Genomic DNA, 15,123 nt, shown 5'->3' with positions numbered 1-15,123 from the left:
TTGTGACTGGCCCATTAGCCATTTAGGAGCTGTCTGGGGCAGTAGCTGGTCCAGTGATTTCTATCGAGGTGCGTATTACACACAGGATTGACAGAAATCGACCTGTGATGAGTGGGAATGCCCTCCATTTGTCTTAGAATGTAAGTGCCTAGACACTTGGAGTCACTTCTTGCTGAAAAGAGTGGCTTCAGGAAAGGTTAATTGTATGTGTTGCAAGTGTAGCTCCCTCCTGGTGAAACTCCTCCACTTGTTTGGACGGGGTACCTATCTGCATTCAACATCTGTCTTTTGTTGATTGTCAATGCTTGCTTGGCAGCCTGGTTGACTGGCTGTCCTTGTTCTCCCTTATCCTTCCCTGTGTGCCCTTTCCAAATCTCTGTGCTCTGACATGCGAAAACTATCCATGGGAATGATAGGTTTAGGGTGTCCTTGGGTGGGACCACCTCTTCTGCATTTTAAGGCTTAGACTCTCAGGAACATGATGGGTGGACCTATTGTGTGACAGTCATGGTGGTGATCTTGGGTTTCTTTGTTCCTTCATCTGTGAATTCAGAGACCTCTGGATGAAAATTTGTGCCTATAGGAGGTGATAGACAAGCCATGAGTCAGACAGTGGAACTTCCCAGGATGAAGGTGATGTTTGGGAAGAGGGAACAATAAGCTATGCTGAGACAGAAAGGGAGCTAGAGCTATTAGCATTCATGCTGCCTGCTTGTCATCCATGATGTTCCCTGAGCCTCTGGCCTGAAACACCATCATGAATAAATACACAGGATAGAGGACATCTCAATTTCAAATGTAGGGATAAAACGGGAGATCAGAGCTCTCTGGAAGTTATGCATTCATTCCATACTTGTGGAAACTGCAGTAATTTAGAGAAGTTCAGTATTTAGACTCAACTGTGTAATTCATCCTGATATTTCCCATTCATCAAAGCCTGCATTTGTTTGTATTACCATGAGAAAAAAAATATAGGAAAAAGATTTCCCCTCCTTTCATTACAGGAAATTATGGCAGAGTTACAACCCTCGGGGCCCTTCAAGCAAAGGAACATCTTGCTTCAATTAGATATAAATAATGAACAATAATTAGAAGGATTTCTGTAACAAATTTGTTATTTTATGTTTCCTTTCATCTTCAATGTATTGAAATGAATCCTTAGCTCTACTTGTAGGCCACATAGCAAGGAACAGGGCAATGCTATAAAATGTGACATCACAACAGTAGGGAGCAACTACACACTGCTAGGTCTTGTGTGCTTGCTATGTAGACTATTGTTAGCCCTGGACCCAGGGCCATGAAGTAATGATGGGGCTGCTTCAGCACTAGACCTTCAAATTCTTACATCTGGTGGGGGCCCATGTGTATAATAGAGCTCAGAATCATGACCCCCAGCTCTTGACCCCATCATACTGGTCTTTGACCTGACCATGAATCCTCCTTAATCTTTAGTGGGAACCTATTGCTACAGGTTCTGCCTCTAGGCTTCATCTTAAAATTTGGAAAATGAGTCATGAAGACATTATTGAGCTTGTACAGGCCACTCTGTATAAAGATAGTGGAGCCTCAAAACAAGACAGCAGCTGGACTCCAGAACCACTGCTTGTCCTTGCTAGGGAATGCTGTGAGATGGTGCAGTTATGTTAGCCTTCAAGATATGAAGACAGCATAAAGAGACATGGGGTAAGGATAGCATTGCAGCTAGATTTGTAAAAGTATGAATGAGGTAAAAAGGATTCTGGCCAAACAAAGAAGGATACCCTAGTAGCTCAGATAAGAAAGGAAGGCATTTCTTATTTTCAGGTTGGCAATGGTGCTAAGTAGAAATAGGGAGTACCACTGGAGATGAACAGAAGGTAGAAGTTGTATAGATCATCCTTGGAAGATTAGTTGGTGTACTGATTAGTTTTTGGTTAATTTGAACAAGTTAAGAAGATTTGGGAAGACGAGCAGTCAACTGAGAAAAGGGCCCTATCAGATTGCTGGTAGGTAAGGTGCTGTGAAAGTTTCTTGAATAATGCTTGTTGTGGAAGGGTTCCGACTTCTAAGGCTTGTTCTGGGTTGTATAAAAATGTAAGCTTGGCAATTCACAGGGAACATACCAATAAGCAGTATTCTTCCATGGTCTCTGCTTAAGTTTCTGCCTCTAAGTTCCTGCCTTAACTCCTCTTCATGTTAGACTTTAAACCATAAGATGAAATAAATCCATTTCTTTCCAACTTCCTTTTGGTCATGCTGTTTATTACATCAATAGAAAAGCAAAACAAGGTAGCTGGGTTAGCTCTTCCTGGGGGAAGACTCAGTGAGAGGTACAGATAATGGTGTGGGTTAATAGAGGAGATACTGAGACTTTCGGAAGAGAAATAAATAAAGTGTCATCTGATCAGACCCTGGAAAGAAAGCTTGGATTCCTATTGGGAATTTTTAATTTTTCACATTTGCCTGGTATATGGCATTCTCTCTAAGTGTCATGATAGACAATGCTTTCAAGTAGCAAATAAGAGTACTGTATTAATTCATCCTTCCCACCCTCACAACAGAGTATTCCTGACTTAACAGTGGCTCAGCTAAAGCATCTTTGATGTTCTAATGGTGTAAAAATAATAAACACTAGAAACTGTATCTTGGATGTTGAGTTTGTATCTCTTTCCAGGCTTGTAGTGTGTGGAAAGATTTTCTCTTGTAGCGCTGGGTGGCAGTAATGACTGGATCTCCAAGTGGGCCATGTGATAGCTGGTGAAAACTGATCCTCTACAGTGTGATGTGTTGCCAGGTTTACACACACATGCATAGCTCCCACTCATGCACACATCCATGCACACATACACAGTACACATGTTAAATAAGAGTTTCCATACTTTATTATAAAACAGGCACGATATTCATGGTATTCCACGTAGGAAGACATGAGTGATATGAGCATGGCATAGTTAGGGAAGTACAGGAAGCACAGTTTCAAAGTAATCTCAGTTTCAGTTCAAGATGGGTTTGCTACCATGCAAACCAGAAAGTAAGGAAATGTATGAATTCTTTTTTCAGAAAGAAGCCTTCTTTTCTGACCCCAGCTTAGGTGTCTGTCATCAGGGTGCTGAAGGGTCTTCCTGAGATGCTCTGGCCTTCTAACATGTGCCTTGCTGGGGCTACTTGTTTCTGTGTGATCATTAGTATCTTTTAAATAACTTTTCATGCTTAAAAAGAAAGTCAGGAGATCCATGTAAAAACCCAGTTATCATTACTGTTTCAAAACTCAAATTGGTTGCTAAGTTCTCAGCATCATTAATCGGCTCGAGCTCCAGGTTTTCTTCAAGTTTTGGTGGGGATGCCTTTTAATTGATTCAGCATCATTGTGAGTGTCTGCCTCACTAACCTCAAGTGCTAGTGCAAGTCATCTATGTCATCCATCTTGCCTGCTCAACTTTTTGATGCTCAGGGATGATGCCTTCAGTAACTGGTGTTTTGTGTTGCCCTGACTCTTTTATATTTTAATTTACTGCCTTGACATATTTTTGTAGCTGTACTCCAAGCTTGCTGGTGGCAGAAACCATTCTTATCACTGTATGTGTTGGGTTCAACACAGAATCTGGTTTTTTTTTTTTTATGTTTTGTAATCTTATAGGAAATGTATCTGTGACATGTCTCGGAGTCCTGGCTTCAGGTTGAGAGACTGGTGCATTTGGAGACTGGGTGTGAGGAATGTGGATAAAGAATCAATGCAGAGCGTGGAACTCGGGGGAAGAGGGTGTGCAGCTTGCACTCCACTGTGTCTTTACAGTGTGTAGCATGTAGTAATTACCAATGTCTTACTGCCTTTCCTCCTTTCAGGACGTTTCAGGACCTGTCCAAGCAACTGGAGATGTCTTATGGCACTGTTCGTGATTCTGCTGTCTATGAGTACTTCAGAGCCAAGGGTACCAATCCCCTGGAGCAGGATAGCACTTTTGCTGAGCTCTGGAGGACCATAAGCAAGAATGGAGGGGCTGACAACTGTGTGTCCAATCCTTCAGAAGGCATCAGGAAGGTAGGCAAAAGTTGGTATCTGGGTGGGTACATATGCTGGGATAGTCACGATGGGTTTGATCATTTTTTAAGCCACAGATGCCTTTCTACCAGCTGTAGGTATTTGACTGTAGGTAGTCTATCCTCATACTCATCACGTTGATGCCCTATAGTCTTTCTGCCCAGCAGCATCACTATTACCTCTCACCCTTCCTTTTTCTCTCTCCTCCCTACCACCCCCCAAAAAACAACTCTCCATTCACAGAGGACCTGCAAAGACTCATCGAAAAAGCACCACACACAGCACCTCTTAGAAAGTAAAAGATAGCTGTTTATCAGGAGACACTTGGCGTAGTTACAGCACATGCGAGCATATATGATGAGCAACAAGAATATATGGTGGGCTTCTGCAAATCAAAAAGGGAAGCTCATCAGCTTAGTAAAAAATGGGCAGAAGTCTTGCAAAGGCCTTTCACTGAGAGGCAACACATATGGCCGATAATCACAGCAAGAGATGCTTAAGGTCGTTAGTGTTTTATGAAATGCAAATTAAGATCATAAAGATATATCATTTTACACCAATTAGCCTGGCACAAGACAAGAGGTGGTAGAGAGGATGCAAGTAACAGGTGCTTAATTACTGGTGGGATTGTTCTTAATACGACGCCTTTGGAAAGGGTTTGCCATTGTGTTGTAGAATGAGATGTCATGTACTCCATGGCTCAGCAATTCCACTCCTGTGTATCCACCCCAGATAAATGTCTACATGAACTCCTAGAGGCAGGGAAAGCCATGGTAGCATTGTTTATACAACCCAAACCCTGGAGACAACCCAAAGAGCCACTAACATGGAGAAAAACATCTGCAATGAAATGGATGAGCTACAGCTGCCTTGAATGGTACAGATGAATCTTAACAGAATAATTTTGAACAAAAATGCATTGTAGACCATTTCATATGGGTCAAGTAATAGGAAATAACTTTTACCATCACCTCCTTTAAAAAATGTATAAAGCTCTCTTAGATTCACATCTAAATTAATGATAAAAGAGAAGGGTCTCCATGATAATTGCTGCAGATGGGAGACGTGAGCAACAGGAAGGAGAGAAGTTTTTACTTACTGATAGGGTAAATCACACTCACTGTAGTTTTAGATAAGCAGTGTTAATTTTTTTTTTTTTTTTGGTGTTGTTGGTTTTTGTTTGTTTTGTTTTTTTCATGTTACACAATAAGTAGTAAATGGTTCAATTACAAAAAAAAGAGCCATGAACAGACATCCTAAATCAAGGTCTATGATTAATATCATTCTCATCACCTATCTATTCTTCCAAATAAATGAATGCAGACAAATCAGGCAGAATCAGACTCCCAGCACATGCCAGCCTTTCCTGTTCAATCTGTATGTCTGCTTTGGAATAGGGAAAGCCAACAGACACTACCAAAACCCTCTGGGAGGTGGCAAATCTGGAGATGGGCTACAGGGGAGATGCTCCTCCCCAATTTTAGTCAACCCTAGTCCCTTGTTCACTGTCTTGCAGATGATCAAATCAATATAAAATAAAAACAAACAATGAAGGATTCAAATAAAGGGTTCTTATCAGAGCCCATTGCTTCATGATTCAGAACCTCATCCTTCTGGGGTCTATATTACATTTATGGGCATCATTTTATAAACCACAAGCTGACTTCAGGGTCATGACCACCCCATCTTGCATTTGAATCTCCAAGAGCAGAAATTGTGTGTTAGCACTAACAGACATTCAGGCTTTTATAACCTTTATAACCAGTGTATAAAAGTGAGTTTACAGTATTGCCAAAAATGAAGAATGCTGATTTTTTTTTTTTTTTTTTTAGAAAACAAGTTCAGATTCCCTACCAAATCCTTCCTCTATGTTTGTTCATATGCAAGGTCTAGACTGAAAAGCTTTCTATCTGCCCCATGGAGCTTTTCTGCCCTGCATGAAGATTACACATTTGGTAACCTCATGGGTCACTAGACTACAGCAGACCAGACTTCAGATGCTTATGCCCTAAATCTAAGCACTGTAAAGGAAAATTGACAAATTGGAAGACATGGGTCACAACCTAACATCGTATAAGATCAGCTCTCCAAACACCAGCCAGAGCCTCTTTCTACTGTGCCCTGCAGCCTGCCCTGCAGAGGCTATGAGATACCTATGGAGGGACTTCTACTGGAGTGTCCTTTAGCCACAGAAGAGTGATCACACTTCTAATTTCCAGTTGCTCTTTGGTGACTCTGGCTCCAATTCCAGACAGTGTGCAATAGCGGAGCAATGTCTAATTGCCACTAAAGTCAAGTAGCTTAGTGTCTGGGCAATACTGAAGAAGTGCTATTATTTTTTATTGGGAAACACTGCAGCTTTTAATGACCTGAAACCAACTTAGGTGGGTTATTGCTTAGGAAGAAACAATCCTTTTCTCCAGTAGCAGAACTGGAAAAAGTTGTGTCATGGTTGCCTTACAGCTGAGTTCTACTGCTTCCTGCCTGCTACTACTCAGGCAAGAAAGAGCACAGACCTTCCTGGGCCATAAGGAAGACAGCAGGGAGCTCTTTGGAAAAAGAAGAAATTTTTATTTATGAAGAAAGTACAATGTGTGCTTTTTACAAAACTGGCAAGCATCTAGTATGTCTCAATAAATACTGAATTCTTCCTGAATGAGTCATTGTTTGCTGTCTATACGAGCAGAGACAGATGACTTAGGCTCACAGTTCCTGCTCTCTGTTAGCAGGTTACTAGCCTTAGGTTCTCTGTTGGAAAAAGCAGGAAAACACGTCCAGGTTTATTTTTAGGCCTATGTCTTGTTAGCCTTCTCTCAGAATCCTGCTGCTCCTGAAGGATGTGTGGCAGAAAGAGGGGGAGGAACTGCCTTAACTTCTAAACCATATCTACCTATCAGATCAAAGAAAGACTAGTCAGCATTGTCCATACATATGAGATAATTTTGTTGACATTCCTTTTAGGTTGTACTTTGAAATTATCTTGGTTGGTTGGCCTTTCATACACCCTTGTTTTGATTTATCTGTATCCCGTCTTCTCTCTTCCCTGTGCCATCCATGCTCAATCTTTTAACCCTCATTATTCTTCCCTTTTTTTCTTTTCACATATGTTTTACTTTACTTTGACTTATTTTTTCTTTCATTTGGGATGCATGAGAGTAGGCCTCTATATGGCTTTTCATATCTCCCTCTTTTGAGTTATACCTGCTCTTCACCTCCTGGTTTCCCCATAATCACCCACCCCTCCCTGCATAAATGCCTTTCTGAAGCCAGTATTCAACCCCATCACATACATTTATCAACTCACCACCAGCACCAAGGGGCTGGAAAGATCACAGAAGAGGTGGTGAAATGAACACAAAAACCAGAGGATAGGGAGAATTATTGTGAAGTGCTGTGTCCCAGATATGTCAGGACTATCAAATCATGATCTCTCAGTATCTGTGGTTATCTGAACAAGATCTATCAATCTGGCAAAACCCCAGCAATGGTGGACAGATCTTCTCCAGAACAAAGTGCACGCTGAGAAGCTACTGACAGTAGATGTTTGCTGGGGGAGGAGAATCACCCCTTATTGAAGATGTGGCCACTAGTAGGTTTCTCGTGAAGTACATCACCTGTGAATGTATGGGCAGCTGTAACTGGACCTGGTGGGTTATTTAAACAAAATAAATACATGAAGTTTGGAGGGAACCATATTGTGGAAATTACCGAGGAGCTGGAAGGAAATGGGAGTAGATATCTGATCATGTTTAATTGTATACATATATTAAATTCTCAAAAGTAAAGAAAAAATTAAAGACATAAAGACTCATCAATGACTGGCAAATCTGTGCCATATGGTTATAATTCAAATATATTTTTTTGTAAATAAAATGTTACTAGAAAATATCACCCATTCATTTACATTTCGTTTGTCCTTTTTTTCCTGATAATCCAGCAGAGTTAATAAAGACCATATGGCATTTAGAGCCTAAAATAATTATTATCTATCAATTTGTCAATGAAACTCGTGACTATTGGCTCATACCAAAGCTGGGTGTCATTCATTCCTTCATAGTCACTGCTAGTTACTTATTGTTTAGATTTTGGCACCATTTAGACGTTCACAGGGGCCTCTAAAGTGCTTCAGTCTAACTGTACACCATTTTATAGCTCATTGATTCTTCAGGCAGCTCACATTTTAATCCTTGTCCTAATCAAGGTTTCTATTGCTGCAATGAAACACTATAACTAAAATTAACTTGGAGAGGAAAGGGTTTATTGGGTTTATACTTCCATGCTGTAGTTCATCACAGAAGGGAGTAGGGGCAAGAACTCAAACAGAGCCAGAACCTGGAGACCATGCAGGGGTGCTAGTTACTGGCTTGCTTCCCATGGCTTGCCCAACATACTTTCTTATAGAATCCAGGACCAGCAGCCCAGGGATGGAACCACCCACAATGGTCATGACATTCTTCCATCAATCACTAGTTGAGAATATACCCTATGGGCTTGCCTACATCTCCATCTTTTTGAAGCATTTTCTTAGCTGAAGTTCCCTTCTCTCATCTAACTTTAGCTTATGTCAAATTGACATAAAACTATCCAGCACTACATACTTGACGATTTAGCTCAGCTCCATTGTGTATGTACAGCCACACCTCACAGCAACTCATCTATCTCTGCACTCATCCAGGTACTTCTAGTACCACCCTGGGTACTTCTAGTGGCTCTTCCTCGTCTTTGCCCCATCTAGTAACATATGGTCTCTGTCTTTCTTGTTTTTTCCAGTCCATCTCAGGTAGCCTAGGAACTTCCTCACTATACTAGAACCAAATAAGTTCTAATCTGGTATAGTATTGCCTTCAAATACATTGCGCCAGACATCGCGTCAAATCATGTACATACACTGTTGTTTACATCGTAACTAGACTAATTGACTTCCTTTGTCTCCATAATGTGGAAATGGGATTTTAGCCTAAGAAAGGGTAACTGCCTGAAGTTACACAGACAGGAATGGTGCAGTCAGCAACCTGTGTGGCCTGTTTGCACAGGCTGGCCCTGCCGGTGCCATTTCCTTCATGCGTTTCTACTTTACATATGCACATGTTTTTATTTCCTTTTCACTTACATACTAAAGTAGCAAGCTATACGCCTAGCTTCCCTTTTGAAAGTTTATTCATCTTTCCATGTGTCACAGCAAAGATTATTTAGATGTGTTGTTTTATCTTTGACTTCCAAACTATTAAAATTATCAATTGGAGATTGAGATAACAGAATTGAGCTTGCAAGTGGTTCAAATTTATATGATAATAACTATGTCACATGAAGTCAGACTCTAATGTTGCTGGGGGGAATATTTTTTTCTTTAGTTCAATCAACTCCATCAAGTAACATCCAACATAATCCAATGTCTGTGCAGGGCCACCCTGATCTAGACTGCCAAACGATTAAGCCTTTCCATAAATCAGACCTAATATTTAATAACATTGTCAAATAGAATATAGTGTTAATAGTTTAAATGTCAATCTTTACAGCTCATTGAGCCCTTTGAATAAATAGATGAGTAGCTTGTCTCAGACTTTGTGGCTGGAGACAGTAATTTTTCAGAGGGAAGTAGCTTTGAGACCACTCTCTTCACAGAAAGTATCTTTTTCCTTCATAGTGCATATCACCAAGGCCACAAACTAAGAAAACTGATGTAAGGGAACTATAAAGCCACATCTTATTTATTTTCCACCCTCTAATGCTGCTTGTGTACCGTCTCTCAGCACCTACTCTCTTCCTTTCTGTTCTCTGGCAAGCTCTCACTGTGTGCACTCCCTGCTGAGTGTCGGGAATCAACACTGTGGGGTGTAAGGAGGTGATTCCCCGAAGGACCACAGTTTTCCAATGAATGATTGGAAACTTTAAACCGCATTTGGCAAGAGCTAGGTGCTAGAGGTGAGCCTGTGTGTGGAAGAAGCTTTGCTTGTGGTGTAATGGGAGTTCCTATTGAGAAGAAGGGAAAGCTTCCATAAGAGGGTACTTCCTGGTGCTCTGGGGATGCCAGATTCAAAGACCAGAATCATTGGCATGAAAATGGTTGTTTGCCCCCCTCATAAAATGGATGGCAAGATGCAGGCATCGCTCTACAGTGGAAAGCAACAGCAACTGACACCAGCAACTTCATGCTTTAGGACTTTATTATGTCCTTTATTTGCTTCCGAGTTAGTATGGAGAGGGATTTTCTGAGTGTCCTTCCTTCTAAGCCACTCACAATAGATGATCATTTTTCCGTTTCTACATCATCTGTATTTGCTTTAAAGCACTTTATCCATTTTGCAGGTTGAATGGTATCTTCTCTTCACTCATTCATTTATTCATTTATTCCCTTAATTATTCACTGAAGAAAAGCAATTTGAGTGGGCTTTGCCTAGGAGTTCTACATATGAGTATAAATAGCATGTAATTTAATCTGTGGCTTTGAACAATTAAACTCACCTTGTTGGATCATTGGTGAGACTTTAGGAATATTTGCCCAGCTGAGAATTATTCTTAAAATACTGTACAATACTATACAAAAATCCAGAAACAAGAGGAAGAAAAGTTACAATGGTAATAGCCACAATGTCATGGGTAGGTCTTACAGAAACTTGTTGAGTGACTTAAGGTGGACACTGATACTTATATTCTGAAGGCATTTATATGAACCACAAGCAGAGTGAATGTAATCCTGTTGTGTATTCTGTGTGGAAAACATGACCAGAGAATGTTTGAAGGTGATGGAAATGTGTTTTTTTCAATCTGCCAAAGTGTAAAGTTGAGAGAAACCCTGAGGATTATAGCCCAAGTTGTTCAGTCAATGTCAGCACCTTGCCTTAGCATCTGCCATGTTAGCAAGAGAAAATTAAAGAGAATAAAAGACAAACACCCCTCAGACTTTCATGAGAAACAACTGGCATACATAGACTAAGATGCACACATATCTTATCCATTGCATGAGTTTAGGCAAAATACACATTTTCATCACACAGAATACACAGCAGGATTCCATTTACCTTTCTTGCGGTTCATATAAATGGATTAGGAATATAAATGTCTCTCAGCAACATTTCTATAAGACTGACCCATGACACTGTGGCTATCACTATTGTCACTTTTTTCTTTTTTTTTTTTAGCTTTTTGAATACTATTCTATTTAAAAAATAATTCTCAGCTTGTTTATCCACTCTGAATAGATCTAGCACATTGCCATTGTTGACAATCTAGGACTATTATGAATAGGATATTATGATCAGGACAATTATGAATAACACAATATAAATATTTACTCAGTGTTATGTTTTTTCTTTGTTAGGTTTCTATTTTTCTTTGCTAGATACACAGTAGTGAACCCGCAGGGCCATGGAGAAGGGCCTGTCTGGTACTGTTTTATTTCACATACCCACCAACAGTATACTACTTGTTTGAGTTTAGATTCCTAGACAGCCTAGCCAACATTAGTTTTGCCAGTTTTTGTGACTCACTTTGAAATTATAGCCAATTTTAATTTTTTTAACTAAATTATAGTCATTTCAGTGGGTTTGCAGAACTACCTCATTTGTTTGAAGTTGGAGACTACTGATGTTAAGTAGTTTTTCATGTGCTTATTGGCCAGTCATACATCTTCTTCAGAAGGGTGAGCTTAAGTCTTTTGTTAATTTTTATCAAGCTTTTCATCTTTTCATTGCTGATTTATATGAGTTTTTATTATATTCTGGATATAAGTCCTCAATGAAGAGTAAGTGCTACAAATATAATTCTCAGAGGGTGGCTGGCCCATTCATTTTCTTAATGGTGCCTTTTGAGAAGTAGAAATTTTTAATTTTGATAAAACACTATATATCATTTTTTTTGCTTTCTTATGGTTAATACTTGTGCCGTGCCTAAAACCTATTGACTAATCTAACATTCAAATATTCTTCTAGAAGTTTTAATACTCAGTATTATACCTAAAGTATATGTTTTTATTTGGAATGAGGTAGTTGTCCATGTTTACCTATTGTCTATAATATGTTCATTAAATGGGCATCATTTGCTAAAAATTATATGGCTAGCCCAATGCATAGACGAGATGCCTTGATTGATAATCAGAGACAATGTGCATGTTGGCCTGCTTCTTTGCTCTTTATGTCCCCTTGTTGATCAATCTATTCTAATACCAGGGCATAAATGATCAATGTAGTTTTACAGTAACTCTATAAAATTCTAGTTTTACAGTAATTAGAAGCATGAATTTTTCAGTTATTTAATATTTTAATTTCTCATGTAAACTTGTGCAAATCTTAACTATTTTCATTTAAATCTTAAAATTCTTTTGTCAGTTTCTTCAAAAACTTTGTCAAGATTTTGATGGATATAGCATAAAGGGAGCAAAATAAATCTCCTTAGATTACTGAGTTCTGAGTATGACCTGCCCTAAAAAAAAAACGAAATCAATCAAATTTTACTTCATTTATTTCTCTCTGTTGTTTTTATTTTGATTTCAGGTTTTCTTAAAATTTCCTTCTGTTTAGTTATGATTTTTGCACAACTTGTATAGTTTCTTAATGGTGGATTTTAGGTCATTAACTTTATATCTGTTTTCTTAATTTATATGTTTTCTTTCTTTAATATAAACATTAAATTTACTTATTTCCCTCTAAGCACCATTTTAACTACACTTTTAAAGTTTATATTTTTCTTTTTAATTCCCATTCAGTTCAAAATGTGAAGTATCAGTAGATAACAATAATATACTGTGTATGTTTTTTTTTTCAATATTTTGACTTTTTAAAATTTTATTTTTTATATTAATTACAGGTTATTTACTTTGTATCCCAGCTGTAGCCACCTTGCTTATTCCCTCCCAATCCCACCCTTCCTCTGTCATCTCCTCCCTGCCCCTCTCTAAGTCTGCTGTTAGGGGAGGTCCTCCTTCTCTTTCATCTGACCCTAATTTATCAGGTCTCATTAGGACTGGAAGGGGGAGTTAGTAAGACCTGGAGAGGACGGGAGCACCACCAGGACCAAATATATCTGGGCACAGGGGTATTTTATGAGACTGATTCTCCAACAAAAAACCAGGCATGGATATAACCTAGAACCCCTGTTCAGATGTAGCCATGACAGCTCAGCATCCAAGTGGGTTCCCTAGTAAGGGGAACAGAGACTGTCTCTGACATGAACTCAATGGCTGGCTCTTCCTCCCAGGGAGGAGCAGCCTTGCTAAGCCACAAAGTGAGGATACTGTGTATTTTTTTAAAGGCTAGAAGAAAGGATTTAGAAAATTTTGTCATGAAAAGTTGATGAATATTGGAAGTGATAAGCATGTTCAACTTGATGTAAACAGTATATAGTATGTACAGGTATCATGTATGATACGGTACCCCCAAAATGAGGTTTCACATTGAATTTTATATCCAAGTGTCCCTATTGAAGTTTAGTAGACAGAAAGCAATGGTTGTGATTTAGTTTTGAAAAGACCGTGGGGCACACAGCAGGTATTCTTTACTTAGTGAGGTTGCAGGGTTCCTATGCTAGTTTTCTCATGCACATACATTTTACAGTTCATATGCCTCTCGTGCTTTTCTGTTTTGTAGCAAAAAGTATGAGAATGCAAGAGAAAACTGTCAAGCAGGAAATTAAACATACAGAAAGATAATGGAACTCAGGGAAGCAGAAAAGGAAGCTGAGGTTGTTGTGAACAATGCCCCATTTGTATTTCTACTAAATGTGCAGTTTCCTTGTATGTCCACATGCACGTGTGTATTAATGTGTTTTTCCTTATTTTAGTCACTATTCTTGGAAACACATTGTTACCAGAGCCATTTTCTCTTACATAGTTTTATCTCCTTGGACTATTGGTCATTTCAGTTATAAACTGTAACGCATAAACTGGGGGTGGGGAGTCTGAAGTAATTCAATGGGATCATGTTTAGAGGTCTACTGCTGTTCAATAATGAGAAATGGTACATAGGATACACATACAAGCCTGTCTTAGGTAGGGCTAAAAGCCACTTGGAGACAAAAGGGTTTATTTCATGTTACAATTCCAGGCGACAGTCCATCATTGAGGGAAGTTAAGAGCAGGAGCCCAGAGGCAGGAACTGCTACAGAGGCCGAGGAAGAGTGCTGTTGGTAGTTTTCTTTGCATGGCTCTTTAAGCCCAGGAGTGCCATTGCCTACAATGGCCTGGACCCTCCCAAAACAATCATCCATCAAGAAAATCCTGTCTATTTTAGCCCAGTCTGTCTTCCTTTCCTTGGCTCTCCAGTCCATGTTAGGGCAACATGTAGACGAGCGTTAGAGCGGACAGGAAGTGAGTTAGGTATCATGGAACTTCCTGACCAGCTGAGGCACTAACTCACTCGTGACAGCTTGGTTCTTCTTCCACTCCAGTCCTAGATCCTCGTCCTGGGACTCTTCACAAAGGGATAACACTGTAGTCAGAAAAATGGTATGGTTTTTGCCTGCCACTCACATGTACTCTTGATACCAGAGCCCAGGTGGTTCCCTTCCCCTCACAACCTTGTATACTGTGATGTACATTTTTTTTTCTCTGTCTGCCAGGGTGGCTGCTGGCTGTCCCTAGCAATAGCGGGAACTCTCACTCTTCCTGCCCCTCCCTCTCACTGCATCATGCACCCCAGTGCAGTCTCACAAGGTATTATCCAGTCCCCAGAGCCCTGTCTGGCCTACGCCTTTATATGCTATTTGTCTGTCCCCGGGAATGACCTAAGGAAATAGTATGGGGACTTTTGAAGTTACTTACGCTTTTACAAGGCAAATAAAATAAATATTCATTGAATAAGAAGTGGAAGTACGCAGGCACAATTGTGATCATTTCTGTCTTGAGCATGAAAGAACAGGATCGTTGGCCGGGAACAGTGGCACATGCCTGTAATCCCAGCACTCAAAGAGCCAGAGGCAGGTTGATCTCTGTAAGATTGAGGCCAGCCAGGTCTACAAAGCGAGTCTAGGACAGCCAAGGCTACACAAAGAAACCCTGTCTCAAAAAACAAAACAAAAATCAAAACAAACAAACAAACGAAAAAGAACAGGATTGTACAAGGATGGCATGGAAGGCTGAGATGGTCAAAAACAGGCCAGAGTCCTCTGCCCTG

At 39.8% G+C, this 15,123-nt stretch overlaps 1 protein-coding gene across 2 annotated transcripts in view; it reads left to right on the top strand.

Annotated features, from left to right (window-relative positions):
* Grid1 (glutamate ionotropic receptor delta type subunit 1) overlaps positions 1–15,123 on the top strand; it is a 735,469-nt gene that overhangs the window by 676,172 nt on the left and 44,174 nt on the right. For both annotated transcript variants that reach the window (XM_055607998.1, XM_055607999.1), the window contains exon 13: positions 3,823–4,018. In XM_055607998.1, the coding sequence (XP_055463973.1) occupies positions 3,823–4,018 (196 nt within the window). The remainder of the gene's footprint in view (positions 1–3,822; positions 4,019–15,123) is intronic.

The sequence above is a fragment of the Psammomys obesus genome, unplaced genomic scaffold (genome assembly GCF_907164565.1).
Source record: "Psammomys obesus unplaced genomic scaffold, mPsaObe1.curated_primary_1811, whole genome shotgun sequence".
In the NCBI taxonomy this organism is placed as follows: domain Eukaryota; kingdom Metazoa; phylum Chordata; class Mammalia; order Rodentia; family Muridae; genus Psammomys; species Psammomys obesus.
The sequence above is the reverse complement of the archived record's forward strand: the minus strand, read 5'-3'. Positions and strand labels throughout refer to the sequence as shown.